The sequence below is a fragment of the Myotis myotis genome, unplaced genomic scaffold (genome assembly GCF_014108235.1).
Source record: "Myotis myotis isolate mMyoMyo1 unplaced genomic scaffold, mMyoMyo1.p scaffold_m19_p_13, whole genome shotgun sequence".
Classification (NCBI taxonomy): domain Eukaryota; kingdom Metazoa; phylum Chordata; class Mammalia; order Chiroptera; family Vespertilionidae; genus Myotis; species Myotis myotis.
The window spans coordinates 29,377,794-29,404,778 of record NW_023416317.1 but is presented as its reverse complement, the minus strand read 5'-3'; the positions used below and the strand labels follow the sequence as shown (position 1 = coordinate 29,404,778).

The 26,985-nt window shown below is 39.5% G+C and overlaps 1 protein-coding gene and 1 pseudogene across 3 annotated transcripts in view; one reads left to right on the top strand and one right to left on the bottom strand.

Moving 5' to 3' along the window:
- The window catches only part of NCK1 (NCK adaptor protein 1), a 72,106-nt gene that overhangs the window by 38,525 nt on the left and 6,596 nt on the right, over nt 1-26,985 (top strand). For 2 of the 3 annotated variants that reach the window (XM_036332475.1, XM_036332477.1), the window contains one exon: nt 15,406-15,649. In XM_036332475.1, the coding sequence (XP_036188368.1) occupies nt 15,424-15,649 (226 nt within the window). In that variant the 5' untranslated portion in view covers nt 15,406-15,423. Of the gene's footprint in view, nt 1-15,405; nt 15,650-18,030; nt 18,214-26,985 lie in introns of those variants that run through there. The other variant, XM_036332478.1, reaches the window with a different exon arrangement.
- LOC118668140 lies at nt 24,884-25,274 on the bottom strand (annotated as a pseudogene).

The window sequence follows — 26,985 nt, the reverse complement described above, 5'->3', positions numbered from 1 at the left end:
GAGATGGCCAACATTATATTGCAGAACTTTTTAAAATCTTAGGTAGCAAATTAAATATGCTAGCCCAAAACCCTATCCGAAAATGGACGGTGCGCACATTAGTTTTAAGCCAGCTTTTCTCCTAACACGTGCACAGAAATCCCAGACGCATTTACTTGGGGAGGGGGTGACCTATTTCCACAGACCCTCACTCAGGCGGCCGCCCGACCGCCACACAAAGGAGGGGGGAGGGCAATCCCCCTCCCTCCACACTCCCACACTTTCACCAGACATTCATTCAGACTTTAAACAATCCATTCAATTCCTAACAACTTCCCAACTCCTGAGGGAGCTCTAAAGCCTCCCCCAATCTGCTTGAAATGATCAATCACAATACCCAAAGGAGCAGTCTGAGTCCATCCCATAACATCCGTCCAGTATAAACACAGAACACTAAACAGGGCCCGAAAATACAGGCTTCCAACTCCATGGAAGCAACTAGACGTTGGCCTTACGCCAAACCGGCAGGAGCGACCTGCCTCGTCTCAAATCCGCGAGGGGCATATCCATCCCTCGTGAGGGGCATATCCATCCCTCCTGGGGTGAGGGGCATATCCATCCCTCCTGGGGTGAGGGGCATATCCATCCCTCCTGGGGTGAGGGGCATATCCATCCCTCCTGGGGAGCGGAACGTCTTCCAACTCTCCCCCGCCTGTGGTCGTTCACGGCGCGTCCACCTAGACCCCTCAGGCAATTACAGATTCCAGAAACGAGCTCACACTGAACAGAACATACAACGACACACACATACCGCGGTCAGTCAGACTCTTCGGATCGGGGGTCCCTCGATGGTCTTGGGAATCCCGGACGAGCCCCCAAATGTTGTGCCCAGATTTCATGATTCCCAAGAACCCACAGGGAGCCAGCGAGTCCGATGCAAAAGCAAAGAGTCATTCATTTCAAACCCAGGTTTGGCTCCCCTGCCACACTCACCGATGCAACGGTAAGCTCCAGTGGCCGAGAGAGAGAGAACTCTGTGTGGAGAGAGGTTTTATAGGGGTTTGGGGTAAGGGGAGGAGAAAGGACTGTGGGCCCTGCTGATTGGCCAGGCATGAGTACACAGGATGTGGTCATAGTGATGGCGTGCACTTCCCTTGACTATCTTCCGGGAAGAAGCTTGCTGAGCACATGGCCAAGTTAAGATGAAGGGCATAGCCCTTACCCTGGGGCAAGGTGGAGGGCGTACTCCTCGCCCTTTCAGTCGGGGCTTGTGCAGGAGGCAAACAATTGATGTGTTTCTCTCACATTGATATTTCTCTGTCTTTCCCTTTCTCTTACACCAGCGGTTCTCAGTCTGTGAGTCGTGACCCCTTTGGGGGTCAAACGACCCTTTCACAGGGGTCGCCTAAGGCCATCGGAAAACACATATATAATTACATATTTTTGTGATTAATCACTATGCTTTAATTATGTTCAATTTGTAACAATGAAATTGGGGGTCATCACAACATGAGAAACAGTATTAAAGGGTCATGTGGCATTAGGAAGGTTGAGAACCACTGTCTTACACTCTCTAAAAAAATCAATGGGCCCTAGCTGGTTTTGCTCAGTGGATAGAGTATCAGCCTGCGGACTGAGGGGACCCACCTTCCATTCCGGTCAGGGGCATGTGCCTTGGTTGCGGGCACATCCCCAGTGGGGCGGGGTGGGGTGGGGTGCAGGAAGCTGCTGATCAATGTTTCTCATTGATGTTTCTAGCTCTCTGTCCTTCTCCCTTCCTCTCTGTAAAAAAACAAACAATCAATAAAATATAAAGAAAAGATATTCTTAGGTGAGGATTTAAAAAAAAGAATTAAGGACAGCAATTAATGTGAAAGATACTCAAATGTTATGGTTAAAATCATGTTAAATATGTGTGGGATTTCAGGTGACCACAGTTTGGTGTGTCAGGAGAATATGGTTGCTAAAAATGATGCCATAATCTTAACCTTACTTATACTGTACAGTATGGGAAAATGGTAGTACTATTGTTTCCTGAGATGTGTGTATTCTTTTGAGAATATGTACAACTTGAGTGACACTTTTAAGAGACATAGTAATCTATGTATATAAAAAGCTAAGTGTCCGTACGTCCTACTAACTGATAGCTATGACACACACTGACCACCAGGGGGCAGACGCTCAAAGCTGGAGCTGCCATGATGCACACTGGCCATTTAAAAATAAACAGTACCATGGACCTGACACTGACAAATAAACACTCCACTTCCCCCAAGTGGGACACAGGCCCCGCCACCACCCCAGAGTGACACCCCACCAAATTACAGCCTACACTGCCAAGACCCCTTGGCACAAAATGCAGCTCACAGTCCAGAAATGGTTGCTGTGGGCTCCTGATAATGACGTCATGTAGCAACGCCTGGCTTCCTCTCCCTAGCGACTAGCTTCCTTTGAGTTTCTTCAGCCCAGGAACCTGACTTGCTTTATAGCCAGGTGCAAACATTTTACAGTTTAACCAAATGTCTGTGAAGCATTTTCTGGTGCCTCATCTCATTTGATCCTCACAGAAATCCTGGAGTAGGTAGATAGGAGACTCGGTGGAATACTATTTTCTCTTTATTAGCCAGAAAACGGAGATTTAGAAAGCTTAGAAACTTGACCCGACTGAAAAGAAATAAGAAATGGTGGACCTTGAAAATGACTTCAGGTTTTCTCACTGCGCAGAATATAGTCAAAACACTGCTGCCATTAAATATCTTACCCTTTGTTTTCCCTACATAATCTACATTAATAATCTGCTTCGTGTTGATGTTTACTGCTGTGTTGCTGACAATTACCTGAAAGAGAAGATGAGGTGCTTCCCTGGGCTGGAAAAAGTTTAGCTAAATCAGAAAGCAGGTCTAATTAAGTTTATTCTATATATATAAAAGGCTAAGTTGACTCACACATGCGCGATACATATAAAGCTCTTGCTGGCACCAATCTCACGCGTGTGTTTCATTGTCAATAATTTGGTTGACATTTCTCATAGAAAAAGGGCAAATAGCAATATTGAAATATTTCTTCTAATTAATTTCCTTTTAATGTGCACGAATCCATGCCCCGGGACACTAGATAGAATATAAAAGAATAAAGATTGCCCAGTGGGTGTGGCTCAATGGTTGAGCTTCCGCCTATGAACCCCGTGGTCATGGTTTGATTCCTATTCAGGGCACATGCCCGGGTTGCAGGCTCAATTCCTAGTAGGAGGCATGCAGCAAGCAGCCAATCGTTGACTCTCTCTCATCATTGATGTTTCTCTCTCTCTTCCTCTCTGAAATCAATAAAAAAATATTTTTTAAATGATTGGAATAGTGGTAATATACAGGGGTTGGCAAAAGTAGGCTTATAGTTGTGAGTACACAAAATACAAGTTTATTCTTATTATTTACTAGCTAGAGGCCCAGTGCACAAAATTCATGCACTAGTAGGGTCCCTAGAGCTGGCTAGAGATCAAGGCTGCCGGCTGGGGCCTCCCTTCCCCAGCTGCCAGCTGGGGCCTTCCTTCATTCCGTGCTGCCCCCTGGTGGTCAGCGCACATTATAGCGAGTGATCAAACTCCCAGTCTCCTGGTCAAACTCTTGAGGGGACACTTTGCATATTAGCTTTTTATCAATATAGATTATTTATTTGTATTACATCTGTAAACCTACTTTTTGCCACCTCTTGTAATGAAAATACTTAGAAAACACAATACAAATCTGGTTTTGTTTAGTCCAGAAAATTTAAGGAGGAACTTAGATCATAGTTTTGGCACTCAAAAGAGACTTTTTGATCTTATCTGATTCAGTTCTTTTGCTTTACAGATAAGAACACGGAGTTTCTGGGAGGTTGATAGGACATTCCCAGAGTCATAGCTAATGGCAGAACAGTGTCTAGTACAGAATTATGAAGTTAAGAAAGTAAATTGAATGTATCATAAGCATATTTTATTTATAGGGGCATTAAAGCACGACTTGGACTAGGTGCAGACTCTTGCAAGTAATATATGAACATGGCTTAAAATGTCAAATAGTGCTAAGAGGCACCTCTCAGCCCTCCAGATTAGGGATAGCTGGAGGAAGCTTAGATACAGTGATGATAGAAGAGAATTAGTCTTTAAGACCTAGTCCTCTGTATGCAGTAATCGAAGTTTGCAAGAACCTGTGGATCATTGCTTCACTTTATTTAAGAATAATAACTCAGGCCTGACTGGTTCCTATTCTCCTTTTTCCCTTTTTTTACAGAATATGTTTTTATTGATTTCAGAGAGAGGAAGGGAGAAGGAGAGAGAGATAGAAACATCAATGATGGGAGAGAATCATTGACTGCTACCTTCACGCCCCCTACGGGGGATCCAGCCTGCAATCTGGGCATGTGCCCTTGACTGGAATTGAACCCGGGACCCTTCAGTCCACAGGTTGACACTCTATCCCAGCCGTGGGCAAACTACGGCCCGTTTGAAATGAATAAAACTAAAAAAAAAAAAAAAAGACCGTACCCTTTTATGTAATGGTGTTTACTTTGAATTTATATTAGTTCACACAGACACTCCATCCATGCTTTTGTTCTGGCCCTCAAGTCCAGTTTAAGAACCCATTGTGGCCCTCGAGTCAAAAAGTTTGCCCACCCCTTGTCTATCCACTGAGCCAAACCAGTTACTGCTGAAGACTAAATAAGACTTTATACAGTGAAAAGACAGGTGGTTTTATTAGTCCAGTCAGAGGTGGTTAAATATATAAACAGTAGCAGCACATTTAACCTAGTTTATAGAGGTAGTTAGCATAATTTATGATGTTAATGGAAGCAGAGTATGTTAGCATTAAAGATAAAATAATATTAGCAAAGAAACAGAACTTTCCCCACTAGTCTGTAAACTCTTCCACGACAGCTTTAGCTTTATGAGCTGGATAGCTCATTTGTGCCTGGCATATAGTGGGACCTCAAAAAACCTGGGAAACATGTTTCTAAGTAAAAGCTTGGTAAAAATCAGCGATTTGATTGTGATGTGGCAAGGTGGTTTATTTGTGATGCAATATCGAAAGAGTTCTCCTTGCTTTCCAATGTCCCATTTCCTCCATCCCGCCGTGGAAAAAGTCCAATTGAGTCTTTATCAGGGCAAAGGCCAAGGCCAATGTCCAGAGTTTCTGCTTCATTTGGGCCTGCATGGCCTTTCTCAGGCTCCAGGTGGCCACTAGACCCACAGGGTCACATGCTCCCAGGAAGAAGAGACCACTCAGGGCGAGTGCAGTTACAGTCCCAAGCAAGAGAGAGAGAGAGAGAGCACGCGTGCTTTGTTCTCCTGGGGTTTTAACCAGGAGATTATTCAAAATAGCCAGTCAGCTTCTCAAACCTTCATGGGCTTCTGATAGGGTGCACCCACTGATGAGTGATCCTTTCCCCAGGTAAGACTGACAGGTCTCCATGGTCACCTATACCCCTTGCACCATTTTGACTTTACTGCGTATATGTTTACCTGCCCTTTTGTTCTATCCCTTCCCCCAGTGATCTGCTGGGAATGGACTGGTGGTTCCCTGAGCTGTAGCTTCCTGGTGAAGCCAACAGGCCTCTGTTTCCCAGCTGAATATGCTCACCAATTTCTGACTCTCTTTTGCTTCCTTTCCCACATTAATATATAGCTAACAGTACCAGTTTGGCTGTATATGAGGGAGTAATTTTTTACTGGGTATAGAGTTTCAGTTTTGCAAGATTAAAATTGTTCTGGCAATGGATGGCTATACTTGTTCATCAACATTGTAAATATATTTGATGCCACTTAACTGTACACTTAAAAATGGTTCAGATGATACATTTTATATGGATTAGTTAGGTAAGGCTGCCATAGCAAAGTATCACAGACTGGGTGGTTAAACAACAGAAATTTATTTTCTCAAAATTCTGGAGGCTAGAGTCTGAGAGATCAAGTTGTTATCATGGTTGTTTCTTCGGAGGCCTCTCCTTGGCTTGTAGATGGTTGTCTTCTCCCAATGTCTTCATATAGTTTTCATATGGAGCATGTCTGTGTTAAAATTGGCTCTTCTTATTTTATTACTAGTGTCCCGGAACGTAGATTCATGCACATTGAAAAGAAATTATTAGAAGAAATAATTTAATATCGCTATTTGCCCTTTCTTTATAATAGAAGTGTCAACCAAATTCACGATCGACATTGACAGATCAAAACACATGTGTGTGATTGGCGCCAGCAAGAGCTTTATATGTATCGCGCAGGTGCGAGTCAGCTTAGCCTTTTATATGTATAAAATAAACTTGCTTAATTAGACCTGCTTTCTGATTTAGCTAAACTTTTTCCAGCCCAGTGAAGCACCTCATCTTCTCTTTCAGGTAATTGTCAGCAACACAGCAGTAAATACCAACATGTTGCAGATTATTATTGTAGATCACGCAGGGAGAACAAAGGGTAAAATATTTAACTGCAGCAGTGTTTGACTATATTCTGCGCAGTGAGAAAACCTGAAGTCGTTTTCAAGGTCCACCATTTCTTACTTCTTTTCAGTCGGGTCAAGTTTCTATGCTTTCTAAATCTGTTTTTCCGGCTAATAAAGAGAAAATAGTATTCCACCAAGTCTCCTATCTACCTACTCCAGGATTTCTGTGAGGATCAAATGAGATGAAGCACCAGAAAATGCTTCACAGACATTTGGTTAAACTGTAAAATGTTTGCACCTGGCTGTAAAGCAAGTCAGGTTTCTGGGCTAAAGAAATTCCAAGGAGGCCCTGACTGGTTTGGCTCAGTGGATGGAGCATTGGCCTGCGGACTGAAGGGTCCCAGGTTCGATTCTAGTCAAGGGCATGCACCTTGGTTGTGGGCACATCCCCAGTAGGGAGTATGCAGGAGGCAGCTCAATCGATGTTTCTCTCTCATCGATCTTTCTGACTCTCTCTCCCTTCCTCTCTGTAAAAAATCAATAAAATACATTTTTTTAAAAAAAGCAATTCCAAGGAGTCTAGTTTCTAGGGAGAGGAAGCCAGGCGTTGCTACGTGACATCATTACCTGGCACCCACAGCAACTGTTTCTGGGTTGGGCTGGACTGGGCTGGGCTGTGGGCCACATTTTGCGCCATGGAGTCTTGGCACCACTGGCTGCGATTTGGTGGGGTATCACTCTGAGGTGGTGGTAGGGCCTGTGTACCACTTGGGGGAAGCCGAGTGTTGCTTTGTGGGCGCCAAGTCCGTGGTGCCCTTTCTCTGTAAAGGGGCAGTGTGGGTCATGGCAGTTCCAGCGTTGAGTATCTGCCTCCTAGTGGTCAGTGTGAGTTACAGCAACCAGTTGGACGGTTGGACACTTAGCATATTAGCTTTTTTTATATATAGATTATTGTTAAATCTCACCTGAGGATATGCTTAGAGGAAGGGGAAGGGGTGGGGAAGACTGAGAGACTTATAGGTTGCCTTCCATACATGCCCCAATTGGGGATCGAACCCACAATCTACGTATGTACCTTGACCGGGAATTGAACTGTGGCAGCCTTTTGGTGCACAGGGCGATACTCAACCAACTGAGCCACTTTGGCCGAACCAAATTATAATGACACTAGTCATACTTGATTAGGATCCACCTATTTTACCTTAATTACTTCTTTAAAGAACTTAACTCCAAATATAGTTATAGTCCGAGGTACTGGAGGATGGGACTTAAGCATTTGAATTTTGGGGGTGGGGTGGGGGTGAAATTCAGGTATTTTATCACAATTTAAAAAATATATGTAAGGGAATATAATCAATAATACTGTAATAACTATATGGTGTCAGATGGATACTAGACTTACTGTTACTTTTTTATAGACCTCTTAGCACTACGTGACATTTTTAAAAATTTTTTTATTGTTTAAAGTATTACAAATAGTAGTACATATGTCTCCTTTTTTTCCCCACTGACCTTTCCCCGGCCTCCCCTAACCCCTGGCACATGCCCTCACCCCACAGCACTACGTGACATTTTAATTCAGAGAGGGTAATAAGTAAAATTTTGTGACGCCTCACAAAGTAATCATATAGGGAGTAATGCCTAAGACATTAAATAACTTGTTGAAATAGAATTATAGTTGATATTTTTAGAGAGCAGGATTTTTGCTTGATGTGCCTATAGTTATTCTCAGGCCTTAGCTCAGTGTATTCTTCATCTGTAATAACTATTTAATAACTTTTACCTTTGTCATTATTTTGTGCTTTTTCATATTGGGGATATTTCCAAAGTGATATTTCCAAAAGTGAATAATATAGGGTGGCATTTTATTTGATCCATCATTTAAAATAAAGGCCTTATTTTAAGTAGCCTTTGTTTCAGACTAGCATGTAATTTTTAATTTCCCCATGCTGGGTTTCTTGTCTATGTTGTTTCATTAATAAGAGTATTTAACAATTAAAATAACTAGACAAAATAGTAAGGTATAATACATTGAATAGAATAAAATTATCTTATGAATTGCCTTGTCTTTTTGCATTACTTATAGAATATTGAAGTTACTTATTTGGGGATTTTTCCCTCTTAATTGTTTACTGAGAGATCTATAGCCCAACCAAACTTCCGGAGTTAGTCACTTGGGTATTGTCACTCTGCTGATTTTTATCAGAAACAGGAAATTGTCAAGTTACATGTCAAAGTACGACAGACTCTAAAATTGTATTTGTACTTGCCTGAGAGATTTCCCTTTAGAATTTTTTCTATCACTAGCTGGTTCCTTTTTCCTCAGAATATAACAACTGGCTTGCCAAAAATGGTGATATTTATCATACATAGCAAACAGTGCCCTTTCGCATAGTTTACATGTCATACACAATATGGTAAAATGATTTGACAAACTTAGTGCCATTAATCTGTAGATATACCGAATTAATTTGTAAAAGTAGGTTGGGGAAGAACATGTTTTTAGGTATTTGTCCTGATGTTATTCCCATATTTAGATGAGCAGAGTTCCTAAAGTAGACCTTTTAGGGAGTCTGTAAGGCCAAAACTATTTTCATATACTGGGATGTTAATTTTCATTTTCACTCAAGTTTCCAGAGACTGCATGAAATGCAATGATATTTTATAAGATGTCAACATTTGGAAGATCTGCAAAACTTAGTGAATGTATATTGCATGGTGACATAAAATTATACATGAGTCAAAACAGGTCCATTTAAAGTATAAGAAAGTGCAATGAATGTTTTCTGCTATATATTTAGTTTAAATATAGTAAGATTCACACGTTTTTGAGTGTGAAGGAGATTAGACATATCGAGAGGCAAATGACTTCTTTAGTAAAAGATTTGTTTTTGCCTTAAGCAGCCCTGTCCATTGTTCTTGTATATCTAAGTTAACATACCTTGTGCATGGAAGTTAACACACTTTGTGCATCTAAGTTAATCACTACCACAACCTGAATGCAGAACAGTTTCTTCACCCCCTCTCAAGAAAATAAAATTTTCTCATGCTTTATAGTCAGACTCTTACCCTCACCATTAACCTATGAAAACCACTAATCCCTATAATTTTGCCTTTTCTAGAATGTCATCCATAGCCTTTTTAAAAAATATATATTTTTACTGATATTTTACAAAGAGGAAGGGAGAGGGATAGTGAGTGAGAAACATCGATCAGCTGCCTCCTGCTGGGTATGTGCCCGCAACCAAGGTACATGCCCTTGACCGGAATCGAACCTGGGACCCTTGAGTCCTCAGGCCGATGCTCTATCCACTGAGCCAAACTGGTCAGGGCCATACATAGCCTTTTGAGTCTAGGTCAGTGAGATTGCTGTGTCATATGGTAAGTGTATGTTGAACTTGAAGAAGCTGTCAAACTGTTACCCATAATGGTTGTACTACTTTTGCATTCCCACAAGCAATGCATTATTTCCAGTTGATTAGCATCCTCATTGGCAACTTAGTACTTTTTTTTCTTTGTTTCCTTTCCTATCTTTATCTTTATCTCTCTATCTCTGTATCTCTATCTTTCCTCTCCCCTATTTCTTTCCCCCTTTCATTCTTCTCCACCTCTCTTCTCTTCGTAAGCCATTTAATAGCTGTGTAGTGATATCACTTGGTGGTTTTAATTTTCATTCCTATAATGACTAATGAATTTGAGAATCTTTTCACGTGCTTATATGCCATTCAGATTCCTTTTTTGTGTGTGAAATATCTGTTCATGTATGTTCTCTATTTAAAACTATTAAATACTTACCTGTGTTTCCCCTATGGCTTTGCTGAGTGCAGCTCAAGGCAGCTCTTGCTGTGCTACAATCACATGCCAGTGGCTCTCCTGGCCTGGGCCCCACATCTTTGGGTTGAAACCCAGGCAATGGCCCCTTTTGAAATGGAGGAGGCAGCCTTTGTGGTTCTTCTTTCCTTGTCTTGAAGAATATCTGTGGTCTTATCCTGTAAAATCTAAGAAGACTGGCCAACAATCTTCCATTATTCCTTCCTGATTTCTGCCAGTACAGATTGCCTTTGTCATAATTTTGTGGTTTTTCATATTGTGGATGTTTCCAAAGTGATATTTCCAAAAGTGAATAGTGTAAGGTGGCATTTTATTTGACCTATCGTTTAAAATAAAGGCCTTTATTTTAATTAGCATTTGTTTCAGACTAGCATGTAATTTTTAATTTCTCCATAATTACGGTGGCTGATTGAGTCTGGTATTCACACCCAAACTAATGTATCAAAGAGTCCCGTCCCTTGGCCGTACATACGTTTAGAGTTCATAACATATTTTCTCATATTTTGCAATATGGATAATCTGAGAATTTTCCAACATTTAAATTAAATTTCTGCTTCCCTTTTGATTAACAATTCATCTTTAAGTTTTTTCTCTTCTCAAATTTTACTCTGAGCATCCAAGAGAAGTAAAGTTACACTTCCAACACTTTGCTTAGTAATTGCTGCAGCCAAATAGCCAATTTCATCCTCACAGTTATACCTTCCACAAAACCCTAGGACAGTGGTTCTTAACCTGTGGGTCGAGACCCCTTTGGGGGGGTCTAACGACCCTTTCACAAGGGTCGCCTAAGACCATCGGAAAACACATATATAATTACATATTGTTTTTGTGATTAATCCTATGCTTTAATTATGTTCAATTTGTAACAATGAAATTGGGGGTCACCACAACATGAGGAACTGAATTATAAGGGTCGTGGCATTATGAAGGTTGAAAACCATTGATTTAGATGCTTCTAAAAGTACACCCAGAGAGGTCTGCTCCCATACTGAGGTTCTCTCTCTTTTCTTCCCACAGGATAACCATTTTTTGGTTTTATCTTTTTAGTGTTTCTTTGTGAATAAAGATAAATTGGGAATTCTAATTTTCATGCTCCCCCACAACAAAATAAGTACACACATTATGTATACTTGTGAATGCCGCATCCATCTGTGGCTAGGGTTCAAGGTCTGGAGAAGGGGCTGCGCACAAACGGATATACTAGATAAGAAATATAAATTTAGAAGGCATGGGGGAGTCAGGCGGAGACCTTACTCTCTAGCAGAGAGGTTCCCTGAATCTCCAGACCCATAGCTTTTTACTTACTAGAATACACATTTGCCCTTTAGCAAAGCAAACACACATTTGAATGGCAAGGTTTGGTAAACAATAAAAGATGATCAGGTTAGCGGATTGTCTTCAACCATTCAGCCAGCAGCAGGGTAATACAATGCTGATTTTCAGCCCTTGCTGAATATCAGAGTCCATTAGCCTTCCAGGGACTTCTCTCATTTATATGACTGCTGGTCTTTGCCTCCAGGAATACTATCTGAACCTTGACAGTATATGTTGAGTTGAAGCTTAAGGTTTATATAATTTTGTAAAATATTGCCAAATTCCCTATCCATAGGCTCTTAATCTTTTTATATTCTCAACTAGAGGCCCGGTGCACAAAAATTTGTGCACTCGGGGGGGTCCCTCAGCCTGGCCTATGTCCTCTCGCAGACTGGGACCCCTTGGGGGATGACCACCTGTTGGTTTAGGCTCGCTCCCTGGGGAATTGGGCCTAAGCTGGCAATCAGACATCACTCTGGCAGCCCGGGAGCCCTCGGGGGATGTTCACTTTCCAACGGGAAGCAGGCCTAAGCTGCAGTCGGACATCCTTACCGCTGCCTAGGAGGCAGGAGAGGCTCCCACCACCACCGCTGTACTGGCAGCCATCAGCCTGGCTTGTGGCTGAGCAGAGCTCCCCCTGTGGGAGTGCACTGACCACCAGGGGGCAGCTCCTACATTGAGCGTCTGCTCCCTGGTGGTCAGTGTGTGTCATAGTGACCAGTCATTCCCAGTCTTTCTGCTGTTAGGGTCAGTTTGCATATTACCCTTTTATTATATAGGATCGAGGCCTGGTGCACGGGTGGGGGCCTGCTGGTTTGCCCTGAAGGGTGTCCCGGATCAGGGTGGGGGTCCCGCTTGGGTGCCTGGCCAGCCTGGGTGAGGGGCTGATGGCTGTTTGCAGGCTGGTCACACCCCCTTTAGGGTACGGGATCCCCACTGGGGTGCCTGGCCAGTCTGGGTGAGGGGCTAAGGGCGGTTTTCAGGCTGGCCAAGCCCCCCAGGGACGGAAGCTCCCAGCCTCTCCTTTTTTTCTTTTTCTTTTTTATTCTGGGGTTTATTTACCTTCTATAATTGAAACTTTGTTTCCTTCGGTGGAGCTCAGAGCCAGCCGGGAAGCTTGGCTTCCTCCATCACTGGAGCAACCAAGCCTCCTGCTCGCTTCAGCTCCGTGGCTGCTGGCTGCCATCTTGGTTGGGTTAATTTGCATATAGTCGCTCTGATTGGCTGGTGGGTGTGGCTTAAGGCGTAGCAAAGGTACAGTTAATTTGCATGTTTGTCATTTATTAGATTAGATATATGAGAGTGATTACTTCCTGATAGCCTTGCCAACAATCTGTGTTGTCAATCTTTTGGATTTTTGCTAACCGGATAGGTAAAAAATCATATTACGGAGCAGTTTTTATTTGCATTTCTCTATTACAATGAGATTGAACATCATTTCCCAAACTTAAGGGACATTTGCATTTGTTTTCATATGTGTATATTGTACTTGTTTTTAGAGCTATTGAAGTTGTTTATAAAAATTATTTTTTGAATGTCTGCAGTATCTATAAGTATAACTCCCTTTCTTTCCTAGTATTTGGTTGTGCATCTTCCTTTTTTCATTACTGAATCTTACCAGAATTATATCCATTTTGTTAGTTTTGACAAAGAGCTACCTTTTTGTGGTTGGTTTTTTTGGTTTAGGTTTTTCTTGTTAGTTTTTTTTTTTTAGCTTTTGTCCTCTATGTTTATTTTCTGTTTCATTAAGTCCTGCTTTTATTTGTATTATTTCCTTTTATCTACCTTTTTTATATTCTTCAGCATTTCTAACTGCTTAAGAGACATGCTCAGTTCATTAATTTATTTTTAGTTTTCTTATTTTTCTGATGTAACTGTGTACAACTAAGGACCTACTTTTGCCCCACCCTATTTATTCCTTTTGCTGCACCCCACAGGTTGGCAGTATAGTCTTTATTACTTTACTTTTAATATTTTTTAAATTCTGTTACTTATTTTCTGACACATGAGTTTTTAGAAATTTCTAAACATGTGGTTTTTTAAAAAGCTATCTTTTTGTTATGGTTGTCAGAGAATGTGGTTGTAGGATATCAAGTACATTAAAGTTCTTGAGACTTTTTTTAATTGCCTGGCATTTGATGAATTTTTATATTTGTCTGTTTGGAAATTAGAATAAAAGTATAATATGCTAATTAGACCAGATGGCCAAACGACCTTCTGGATGACCTTCCAGATGAAGCTGAGGCAGCTGCCACGGCTGCAAGGGCCAAGCCCCTTGCACGAATTTTGTGCATCGGGCCTCTAGTATTTTTATGTTTACTAGAGGCCCAGTGCATGAGATTTGTGCACTGATGAGGGGGGTTATCCCTCAGCCCGGCCTGTGCCCTCTCGCAGTCCAGGACTCCTCAGGGGATGTCTGCCTGCCGGCTTAGGGCCGATACCCCTGGGATCAGCCCTAAGCCGGCAGGCAGAACCCCTCTCGCAATCTGGGGCTCTCACAGCTCTGGCCCCTCGCTCCTTACTGCTGCTGCGCTCGCCAGCTGTTAGCTGGGCTTCTGGCTGAGCAGCGTTCCCCTGGTGGTCAGTGCGCATCATAGAGACCGGTTGTTTTGCTGTTCGGTCGATTTGCATATTACACTTTTATTATATAGGGCTAGAGGCCCAATGCACGAAATCTGTGCAAGAGTAGGCCTTTTCAGCCCCTTACTGCCTCGGCCCTCGCAGCCCCAGTTTTGTCTGGAAGGTCATCCTGCTGTTTGGCTATTCAGTTGATTTGCATATTATGTGCTTTTATTATTATAGACTAGAGGTCCGGTGCACAAAATTCGTGCATGGGGGGGGGGACCCCCTCAACCCAGCCTGCACCCTCTCCAATCCGGGACCCCTTGGAAAATGTCCAACTGCCAATTTATAGGGCCTAAGCTGGCAGTCGGACATCACTCTCACAATCTAGGACCGCTGGCTCCTAACTGCTCACCTGCCTGACTGCCTGATTGCCCCTAATTGCCCTACCCCCTGCCGGCCTGATCACCCCCAATTGCCTCCCTCTGCCGGCCTGGCCGCTCCTAACTCCCCCCCGCCCCCCCGCCAGCCTGGTCGCCCCACTCAGCCTGCTGTTTGATCATTGTTATTACTGTTAACAGTGTCCCAGACACTTTGCATATATCTCTATTATTAAAATAGATTATTATAGATTAGTTCAAACTGCATGGTTATGATATCAGTTCTGTTCTAGCTTTACTAATTTTTTGGTCTCCTTTATTTATTAACACATTGTTTGCGGGTAGTTTTTATCGTGCGCTAACAGGTGACACTGGCCATTTTTGCTAATTTCTTGCGCAAATGGCAACGTTCAGTATAATTACGATAACTTTAGTTTACGTATTTATACGTTACCCGCATTCTACCGCTAGTCTATAAAAAACGTATTAATACGTGTCCCGTGCTCTACTACACTGGTAGGACGTATAAATACGTAAAATGTATAAATACATTTCCCGCATACAATGTGTTAACTGAGATAAATATGTTGTTAAAAATTGTCCTCTGTGACCATAGATGTCTATTTTTCTTTGTAGTTCTAGTAATCTATTTTGGAGCTATGTCAATCATAAGTATAGAGGTTATAGGCTTTTTTATCACTGTATAGTAAACTTCTTTATTATCAGTAATGGTTTTGCCTCAAAGTCTTTTAGTGTGTTATTAATATAGCTACACCAGTTGTGTTTTGATTTGTATTTGCTTGGTGTATTTGTTTTTTCATATTTTTACTTTTAACCTTTCAGTGCTCTTAGGTTTTTTAGGTGTATCTCTTTTGAAAAGTATGTAGACTGCTATTATTTACATCTTAAAAATATTTTCTATGTGGTTACAGTGCTGAAGCTGCTGAAAGATGGCAGAGGAAGTGGTTGTAGTAGCCAAATTTGATTATGTGGCCCAACAAGAACAAGAGCTGGACATCAAGAAGAATGAGAGATTATGGCTTCTAGATGATTCTAAGTCTTGGTGGCGAGTTCGAAATTCTATGAATAAAACAGGTTTTGTGCCTTCTAACTATGTGGAAAGGAAAAACAGTGCTCGGAAAGCATCTATTGTAAAAAACCTAAAGGATACATTAGGTAAGTTATTCTTGTATTAAAACAGCAACAATACTTTCTTTTAAGTAGATGTTAGAGCTTGGTTCTTTGTACATAATTTTGGCAGCAGTGGGCAGATCTGACTAGAAAAGGGCTGAACTGGAATTTTAGCAAGACAAGGTAAGTTTGGCTCATAGTAGGTGTTCACATCAGGAGACCAGTGGACGTCATAAGTGTTTGTGGGAAGTTTCTATGAATCTAGCTCTGGTGGGTCTGGCTGGAGTTCAAAAATCAAGCCAGGGTGGTGCTAAGGAGCAGAACTGACTGATCTAGCAGGGGCTTCTTGAACTCTGAGTACCTGATGGAGTTAGGCAAATTCTGCATCTAAATGATACAGGGATAAATGAGTAAGATGCAGAATTACCGCCTTGAAATTAAGGCAGTTTATTTTGCCTGGCACATTGCTATATTTTAAATATCTAATGGTTTACACTTTGAACTTAACTTTTAAAAGCAAACCATTATTTTATTCTTATAGTTGATAATAGAATTTTAAATTGTGAATCATTACTGTATAAAAGTAAATTAGATTCATTACTGTAGATTAGCCTCTATAAGGCTGATCTTTTTTATTTTGTTTCTCCTTTTTCCCCCATTCTTTCTTCCTCTAGCTCAGCGGTTCCCAACCTGTGGGTTGCGACCCCTTTGGCGGTCGAACGACCCTTTCACAGGTCGCCTAAGACCATCCTGCATATCAGATATTTACATTACGATTCATAACAGTAGCAACATGACAGTTATGAAGTAGCAACGAAAATAATTTTATGGTTGGGTCACAACATGAGGAACTATATTTAAAGGGCCAGAAGGTTGAGAACCACTGCTCTAGCTGTAAAGTTTGTGTGTTTTTACTGGCCCTCATTAGGGCCAAAGATAGTGGAACCTGCTTTCACACTTGCCTTGGCTGAGCTGATAGGAAGGAAATATGTCCAGATGAGGAGTGGCCTCTTTTTTTTTTTTTTTTAATTAAAGTCTCCTTGGCTGACAGGAAGGAATTGGGAGGGACAGAATTTCATTTTTTGTATTCAGGCAAGCATGCAGACATTCTATTACTTAAGGATTCTTTGTATATATGTAGAAGAGAAAGTAAAATTTTTCCTTGTGAAAGTTTGAAAGTAATATGGCATAACTGACAAATATAAAATATTATTGATTAACTACTTTATATTATTTTTTATTTCTTATTTATTATTGTTATTCTAGACTAAATCAGCAATAGAAGACAAATCTTTTTTTGTTTTTAACCATTATAAAATAGCAAAAATTTATTGCACAATTCAAAGTAAGATATAAAGTATTAGAAAATTGGTTTCTAAACTAAAAATTCAGTATTCTAAATGTAACTTAATAAATGAAGTTATTAATCTAAATTTTCACCATGACATTTAACTGCTGTAGTGAGGTTACCTTTTTGAGATTTTTAAGGTTTTGCATATAAGACTATTATTAGTTTTTTATTGGAAGACAAACCAGAAAGAGATTTTCCTTGAGTAGCTAAAAGAGACCAGAGTTAGAACCAGGAATATTTATTATTTTGTGAATACTGGACATTTATTTAAAGCAGCTATTCTCAACCTGTGGGGCGCGACCCATTTGGCAGTCAAACAACCCTTTCACAGGGGTCGCCTAAGACCATCCTGCATATCACATATTTGCATTACAATTCATAGCAGTAGCAACATTACTGTCATGAAGTAGCAACGAAAATAATTTTATAATTGGGTCACAACATGAGGAACTGTATTTAAAGGGCCAGAAGGTTGAGAACCATTGATTTAAAGCATGTTGATTAGAGCTATTGGGGATAATTAAGGTAACTTTTGTGAAGAAAGTGTGCCTTATAGTGATGAAAGCACGAAAAGGACTAGAACCGCATCTAAATAGATATTTTTAAAGAATGCTGGTATCCTGCAACTAGAGCAAATGTGATAGTAATTAACAAAAGGTAGTGAAAAAACTAATACCATAGAGCAAAAAGGATAAGTTTCCCAATTTTAGATATTACTGCATATAAATTTTAAAGCCCAATTAGGTACATTTTTTAATTATTCATTTTAAGTTAGTGATCTGTAGTTAGCCTTGTATAGTGATGTAAATTCAGCGTTTGCATCGGACAGCCTTCTCTCCTTTCTCAGAATTTCTGAACTCCTTATTGGTAACTTAAATGTTCCATATAATTAATTTGTTTCACAATGATCGTGCTGATAGACATTTTCAACTGTTGAAAATATATATGACTTAAAGCTTCTTCTAAAATAACTCTGAATAATAAGGTCACATTTGTGGCCATCATGATATACTTGCTTTACAGGTTCTGTTATAATTCAGGGGGGGGGGGGGGGAAATGTTTGGAAAGAGAGGAGCCTTAGAAAAACTTTCTATTGCCTGGGTGTGGGCCAAGTCACATGGCTTGGGTGTGGGAAGTTTCAGTGTTGCAGAACAGACCAGGAAGCTCACTCAGAATTATCCTGAGCTGTAACTGACAAAAGAAAACACGGGATTTTTATTCTAAATGGATTGGTTAAACGCCTTTAAAGATTTTTTCAGTAAGTTAATCTGTTTATTAAATCCATAGTTTTCTTGTAGTTTTCAAATTAGATTTTTCACTTTTGTAATTTAAAGGAAAACTGTATGGAGAGAACCTACGGGAGGGGGTTTATATGGGCTGGTGCTTATGTGGTTTATTAAACATAAGCTAAATGATTTGTGATAAATAATATTAGTTTTGACTTTATAAGTAATGTAGTTTTAAAATATTGTATCACTCTTTAACAGATAGCAAAAGGATATAAATAAATGATTTGAGTTTGATGCAGTTCTAATTCAGTAACTTTGAACTTAGCGTAGACATTTGAAGTGAATTAAATAAATTAAAAACAGAAAAAAGGATTGGGTAAGCAAGTTCCTTTATTGTCAACATGATTTTCACATGATCCTCAACATTTGAATTAACACACTATTGTTTTAGTACTTTTTACTTAGATTTTAGAGGAACAATGTAGACGAAAACATTTAATAAAAGCACAGTAAATGCAATGTTTTCAATTAATCCATGTAGGATTGTTAGAAGTTACTGTTTCAGTAAATGTGAAATTTTATAGTTTGAAATGAGTTCTGACAACAACTGCTTGCAAAGAAAATAAAAACAGTGCGGAAAATAGGAAATTATTTGGCTTGTTTTTAAGCTCTGATCATAAAGTAATACTAATACAAGAGCCTAATCTTTCTATCTAGTGATGGACTTCTTATAATCTTATGACAATGAAATTGATTTGGTCTATGAACATTTACTTGATATTTCTAGAAAAATGAACAGAGAATTGTTGTACAAGTCTCATACATAGGGAGTGTAAGGAAACGAAGTGTAACCTGTCAAAATTTCAAGGTAAGGGGCAAAATGGAAAAGGAGCAAGCACTTCGTTGAAAAAGAATATTGTAATTGTAATATTAAGACTCCTTTTATTATTTAGTTAACTTTAGTGGCCAAGAGATATATCTCTTTTGTTTGCTTTTTGGGGAGTTATAAAAATTTTTAGGTCTGCTTTTTTGGTCAGTGTTCCTTTTACAGTTTATTCTTTAACTTATTCATTTATTTGTTTATCAGCATATTTTTATTGAGAGCCTACTGCAAGCAAGGCAAAAATAATAGAATATAAAACTAATACTCTCACAGAATTTACATTCTGGTGGGAAGGTAGATGGTGGTGGTTGCTTACTAATTATATAGTGGATTTTGTATCTAAGTCTGGTCATAATTGATGTTGACTATAAATCAACCAGAAATAGTATAAAATGAATATATTGTATCATTTATATAATGATTCAGTATATACTGTCAATACAATGATAAAATCATCATTCTCTCTTGAGTCATAGAAAGTTGATAGTTAATCCTAAATACATTTGTAGGTTTAGGGTCAGGATTTGAGATTTGTAACCAAAATACTTCTTTCCTCACTAGCAGCAAGCCAGAGTTTACATTTATCTTGCTTTCCAGCTTGTCAGAGTAGATATAGGCTATTCACCCACCTAGTCCCTAAATGGACTTAAAAATTTGAGGAAATAGTATGTGTGCTCCTTGTGTGGCAGTGAAAATACCCTTGAAAACAAAAAGTGCACAAAAGTTTAGATCAAGCAGAATAAAAAAAAACATTAATTTCTCTATTTTATGTAAATAAAAATGAACAGAAAATACAAACAAATTAAATAAAACTCTGTAATGGGAAGAACACCATATATTTGTATTTAGAATTCCTTAGTTCTGCCTCCAGATACACCAATTATTAGTCATGTGGCCAAGGGTATATAACTAAACTTTTCCTATTCCTTATTTGTAAATGAGAGAATTGGGCAAGACTATGACCCTGGAAAGTCCCTTTGAACTCTAGAAGTCTTATAGTCCTGGTAAACAGCTGACCAATCTTAGATGTGCCATAAAAACCTGGGGATATCCAGGAGGGAGAAACTGGTTTTGAAGTATGAACATAACAGAATTATAGTTCCCTCAAGAAAGAAGAATACTTTCTTTGGCCTCAGTCTATTGAACATTTATTTACTCAGTGATTTAGATGGAGGGAAAATAACATGCTTAACATAAAGACCTAATGCTGGAAGAATGACAAATACATTGTGTACAGAAATATATTTGAAAGCTAAAAACTGCAACAGAAATAAACAAGATAAGTAGGAACAGACATTAACATAAATTTGTTAAGTTTTTAAAAGAAATTGAAAGTGTTGAATCTGGCCTGGCAGCGGTTTGCATGAGTAAAAAAGACTTAGTAAGAGCTGCTGTGATAGTTAGATGCTAAAAGATCTCAAGACAGTTCATAATGGCATTGATTCAAATTTATGAGGTGCTCGGGTGAAGGGATGCTATAGCTTCTTTCTGTGTATATTGGCCAAATAAAGCATGGCTTAGTTTATATACTTTGGATAGGCATACTTTAACCAGGGGTATTGAGAAACTCAGATGCTTCCAAATCTTGGCATCCAGTATATTAAAGATTTGAAAACCAGGTTACATAAAGAATAGTTGTGGGTACAAAGATTTACCTTAGGAAGAGGACAACTATCATGTGAAGATGCAATATTCACACTTCTTAACCAGGGTTCTTAAAAACTTTTGGAGTTAACAATATATTGTTTTGGTTAAGAAACTGTTGTAGGAAGAGAGAAGTTAGACCAGTGGTTAGGAGCAAGGGAAAGATTGGAAGGTATACTGACACTTGTTTTTGTTTTTGTTTTTCAAAACAAAGCTAACAATAAAAATGAATGCCTCAGAGTTACGCAGATCCTCAGTGTTTAGACCTGGTCATTTCCCTCCCAGTCCTGGCCAGGGTCAGCTATATAATGCTATAATAAAGGTTTAAGTATTTTTGAAAAAGTAAATACCAATACTAGGGGTTGAAAAGTAGTAACTACCATTGCTTGCTATGTGCTATGCACTATGCTGAGTGCTTAACAAAAATTTTATGAGGTAGGTACTTAATACCGCACCATCATTTCACAAGCAAGGCGACCAGAGTTTAAAGAGGATTAAATAACTTGACCAAGATCAAATTAACCAGTAAATAGCAGGACGAAATTTATATTTAGGGTCTCTTTTGTACCCATATTGACTAACGATTAGAGAAGGTTAGAGTCAAGCAATGGATTAGAAAGATTTAATGCAAAAGGGACCAATTGAGATTAGGAGGTATACTAACTGGGAAGTTGGGAAGAATTTAGGAAAAACAAACCTGAGAGAGGCCCTGGCCAGTGTGGCTCAGCAGTTAAAGCACTCCCTCCCCCTCTCTCCCCCCCACCCCCCTTGCATCAAAGGGTTGACGGTTTGATTCCAGCTCAAGGATATGTACCTGAGTTGCAAGTGGGTAGTCGGGCCATATGCGGGAGGCAACCAAATTTCTCTCTCTCCCCCCTACTCCATCCCTTCCACTCTCTAAAAATCAATGGAAGAAATATCCTCAGGTGAGGATTAACAAAAGAAAAAAATACCTGTGCAAGTCTACTTGTAAGGTGATTTAATTGTTGCCGATCTACTTATATAAAAACCATGGGTGGTGTTGGTCAAATACAGACGAACGTACAGCTGAAGGAAGCCAGTCCTCCAGTGGTTGTCTTGACAACTGCTGTGCCTTCCCCCAAGCTGTTTCCCAGAACTGTTTCCTGTAAGGGCGGAATTTGAGGCAGGAACCCGCCCTGGGAGCGTGGAGGCAGATCTTTCTAAAGTGTGTCGCGCCAACACGGGGTGAACCTGAGTGGGGCGGCTGAAAGGCTTAGAAAAGACAGACAAGAGAATGAAAGCCCGTCTCGGTGGGATACTGCTTCTCTGAGAGACAGCGACCATGCCCACAGCCATGCCTTTATTTTATAGCAGATGCTACGAGGCAAAGTAAGGGCATGACCATGATGTTTACAAACATTCTCCTGGGTTTCAATCCTACTCAACTACATGTACCTGAACTCTGTCAAGCCCACATCACTCAGGCATGTGGGCCATGTGTTCGGACCATAGGTTCAAGCTTACAGCTACAGCTGTTGGCTATAATTGTGCTGGGAGGGCCCTGCCCTCCAAGCTGGGACTTGCACGTGGCAATGAGAGGACTGTGCCCTCTCATCAGTCCAAGGCTTGAACCTGTCCAAAACACTGTAGCGGCTCCTCACAATAAAGTTTTAATTCTGTTTCTTTGTTACTAATTTTGTGGCCCCAACCCATAACAAAGAAACAAAGGAAAATTTCCCCATCGAATTTCTGAATAGTATTACTCCTTCGGGAATGCCATGTCATAAATTAAAATTGAAAGTGGGTGCAATCATCATGCTATTGAGAAATCTCAATAGTAAATGGGGTCTTTGTAATGGTACCAGATTTATTATCAAAAGATTACGCCCTAACAGTATCGAAGCTGAAGTATTAACAGGATCTGCAGAGGGAGAGACTGTTCTGATTCCAAGAATTAATTTGTCCCCATCTGACACTGGCCTCCCATTTAAATTGATTCGATGGCGGTTTCCCGTGATGCCAGCATTTGTGATGACTATTAATAAATCACAAGGACAAACTCTAGACAGAGTAGGCATGTTCCTACCTGAACCCGTTTTTGCACATGGTCAGTTATATGTTACTTTCTCTCGAGTTTGAAGAGCATGTGATGTTACAGTTAAAGTTCTAAGTACTTCATCACAAGGGAAATTAGTCCAACACCCTGAAAGTGTTTTCACTCTTAATGTGTGGTATACAGGGAGATATTAGAATAAGTTTAATCACTTTATCAGTCATTGTTTTCATCACTGTTGTTTTTATATCATGTTTTTGTTGTTTTCATATGTTTTTGTCATTTTTATATCATGCGTCTGTTATATCCTTTTGTTACTGTTTATTTATTAATAAATTTATATATTATTTTCATATACATTTTACTAATTTCCTTTCATCTCTCACACTTCTATTATAGAGAAAGGGCAAATAGCAATATTAAAATATCTCTGCTAATTAATTCCCTTTTAAAAAAAAAAATTTATTGATTTTTTTACAGAGAGGAAGGGAGAAGGATAGAGAGTTAGAAACATCGATGAGAGAGAAACATCGATCAGCTGCCTCCTGCACACTCCCCACTGGGGATGTGCCTGCAACCAAGGTACATGCTCTTGATCAGAATCGAACCTGGGACCCTTGAGTCTGCAGGCCAATGCTCTATCCACTGAGCCAAACCGGTCAGGGCAATTAATTCCCTTTTAATGTGCACAAATTTCGTGCACCGGGCTACTAGTTATAACATAATTTAGAAATTAAGAGGTATTAATACTTTATATTTGTATAACTTTATAAAGTAGTTTCACATCTACTCTCATTACTGAAAGATTGGGAAGACTATTTTTTAGCAACAGAAACAAAGGGCAGTAAACAGGCCCTTCCCAAAGAATTGTAGAAGCAGGGTAAAAAAGCAAGTTGTTGATTATGCATACATTTGTCTGTTGTTCATATGATAAATGGTAATGGAACACTTGGTATGAAATAGGACAATCTTTAGTGAGAAGATACCATGACTGAATCTTGAAGACTGAGGGTGGTGAATGTCATAGGGCAGAAAAACACCATGTGCAAAGGCTCATATCCTTGAAATAGAATGTGTATTTTGGTAACTGAGGAGCTTGTATGGCTATAGCATTAGGTATTAGGTATGAGGTTAAAGACATGCTCAAAAGAGAGATCACAAAAGGCTTTGTATTGCATAGAAAAATGAATATTCTAAGCTTATGTTTTTCCCTAAAATATTTCTGGCTTCCAAGGTTAAAATAGGTTATTTTTTGTGTTTTCCCATTAGGGACTTTCATTTTTGGGTCTGTCCAAAAATTCTTTTTTCTTTTTCTTTTTGACACTGTATAATTAGTCTTAAAGGTTATCTTATTCAGAAATTTTTAAATGGGCACACAATATAATATACAGATCATGTATCATATAAATATATGCTTGAAACCTGTATCGTATTAACCAAGTCACCCCAATAAATTTAATTTTTAAAAAATCATTTTGTAACTTGCCTTTATTTTCAGGTTTAAAATTTTGTATTTTCTTTTATCAGTATTCAATTTTAATCAATTTAACAAACATTTATTGAGCATCTGCTATTACACAGTTCTAAAGTATAGGAAAATAAAAAGATCAGTGAGACAGAATGCTCTTCTCTGGAAGCTTATGCTAAAAAAGGGTGGGGGGTGGCTTAAAAGACAGACACAGGAAACATTGTCATACAAGGATTCCAGAAATATAAGGTGCTAGAGGTGTTTTTTGTTTTTTGTTTTATATATATACATTTATAAATGTTTTTATCGATTTTTAGAGAGAGGAAGGGCGAAGGAGAGAAACACTTATGAGTGAGAGAGCAACATCATTGATCGATAGCCTCCTCCATGCCCTCCACTGGGGATTGAGCCTACAACCAGGAATCCAATCGATGACCTCTTGGTTCCTGGGTCAGTGCTCAGCCTCTGAGCCACACCGGCTAGGCTGCATTCATTTCTTTAGGGAATGTGATAAACCTCAGATTACAAAACCAAGGCCAAAATAACTTTGCAGAATTAGAATGTGGTCAAGAAACCGGTCACACTAACTGGATCAGACTTCAACACGGAGCATTTATGTTCCTCATTCAACTTGGGGAACGGGAATAAACTCTTGCTTCTGCTCTCAGTTGCAGAGGAGGAAGTTTCTCTCCGCACTAACAAACACTATTTCTTTTTTGCTGCTCTTTTTCCTTCTCCTTTTCTTGGTTTCCCCTTTCCACGAAGTTTCTTCAAACGTCTCTGCTCCTCCTTGAAGTCCTGATCTCGTCTCTGTAGAGGCCATAAAAACGCAGTATCCCCATGAGCGCAAAATAAGTGTTGTGATTTGGATACCAGTCATATGTCTCCTTCCTCTTGGCCAAAGGCTGCTCACTAAACAGTTTCACCACTTTCATGGATTTGGAATCAGTAGGCCTGGCAACTTCACCAAATAGCTGGGCACTCAGGCGAGTCATGCGCAAGGCATATTCTGAAAGTGAAGACATTTCTGGGGCAGGAGGGAGGAAGAGTCCCCAGTGGTGACCTTCCTCTCCCACGCGCCCTTCCCTGCAGTTCTTAAAAAAAGAAAGGAGTGAAGTTGCTCACTACTGAGAGTGAAGGTGGGAAATGAAGGATGTTGAGAAACATGGAGTGGAAAGATGAATAAAATAATAAAATTGTTAATTTGAAATGGTCCTTGAATAGATTTTTGAAAGGTAGAAGTTTTAATAAGATTTGGGTAAGAAACTAGCCAACAAGGTAAACTAAGTCGTGAAGGTGGAAATATCTATTCAGGAAATTGATTTAAGGGGCCACTCTCCTTTTTTTTTTTTTAAAAAAATAATTTTTAAACATATTTTATTGATTTTTTACAGAGAGGAAGGGAGAGAGAGAGTCAGAAACATCGATGAGAGAGAAACATCGATCAGCTGCCTCCTGCACACCTCCCACCGGGGATGTGCCTGCAACCAAGGTACATGCCCTTGACCGGAATTGAACCTGGGACCCTTGAGTCCGCAGGCCGACGCTCTATCCACTGAGCCAAACCAGTTACGGCAAGGGGCCACTCTCTTTTTTAAAAAAATCAGTGGAAAAAAATATCCTGGGGAGAGGAGTATCAAGAAGAAAAAAAAGTTTTCAGTATCTATTAGCTTATTTCTGTTTTGCTTGTTTTTTTATTTTGTTTTATAGATTCTGATGTGGGAATCTTTTAAGAAAAACATTTATGAGGTAAAATTTATGTAACATAAAATTAATCTTTTTAAGGTGTACAATTTAATGCAGTTTAGTACATTAACAATGATGTGTAATTACATCTGTCTGATTGCAAGCCATTTTTATCCCAAAAGGAAACCCATCCCTGTTAAGCAGTCACTCCCTGTTACCCCTTTCCTTCAGCCTCTAGCAAGCACTAATCTGCTTTCTGTCCAAATCTAGCTCTATGTCCAGGCCAGATTTAGACTTCAGCTGAGTTAACTTAGAAAACTGACTTAGCTTTCTGGTATCTTAGTGTTCTCCTCTGAAAATGTGGGTGTCAATAAATAAAAAATTGTTCTGTATGGATTTACCTATTCTGGCTATTTAATATAAATGTGTATAATATGTGTCCTTTTGTGTCCAATTTCTTTCATTTAGCACACTGTTTTTAAGGTGCACCCATGTTGTAGCATGTATCACTGTTTCAACCCTTTTATAGTCGAATAATGTTACATTATATTAATATACCACTTTGTTTATCCATTCATTTGTTGATGGACATTTAAGTTGTTTCTACTTTTTGGTTATTGTGAATAGTGAAGCTGTGAACATTTGTGTACAAGTATTTGAATACCTTTTTTTTTTTTTGGGGGGGGGGGGCCTACACCTGGAATGGAATTACTGGATCATATGGTAATTCTGTGTTTAACATTTTGAGGAGCCATCCAACTGTTTCCATAGCACTTGCACCTTTTTACACTTTGCCCAGCCATGTAAGAAGAGTTCCAGTTTCTCCATATTCTCACCAACCCTTACTTTCTTATTTATTTTGGTTTGGTTTGGTTTGGTTTGGTTTTATTATCGCCATCCCAGTAGGTGTGAAGTGGTATTGCATTGTGGTTTTTGATCTACATTTCCCTAATGACTAATGATATTGAGCATCTTTTCATGTGCTTTTGGGGCATTTGCATATATTCATTGGAGAAACGTTTATTCAAATTCTTTGCCCATTTTTTAAAATGGGATTTTTCTTTCTGTTGTTGGTTCTAACATATATATGTTCTAAGATATATACC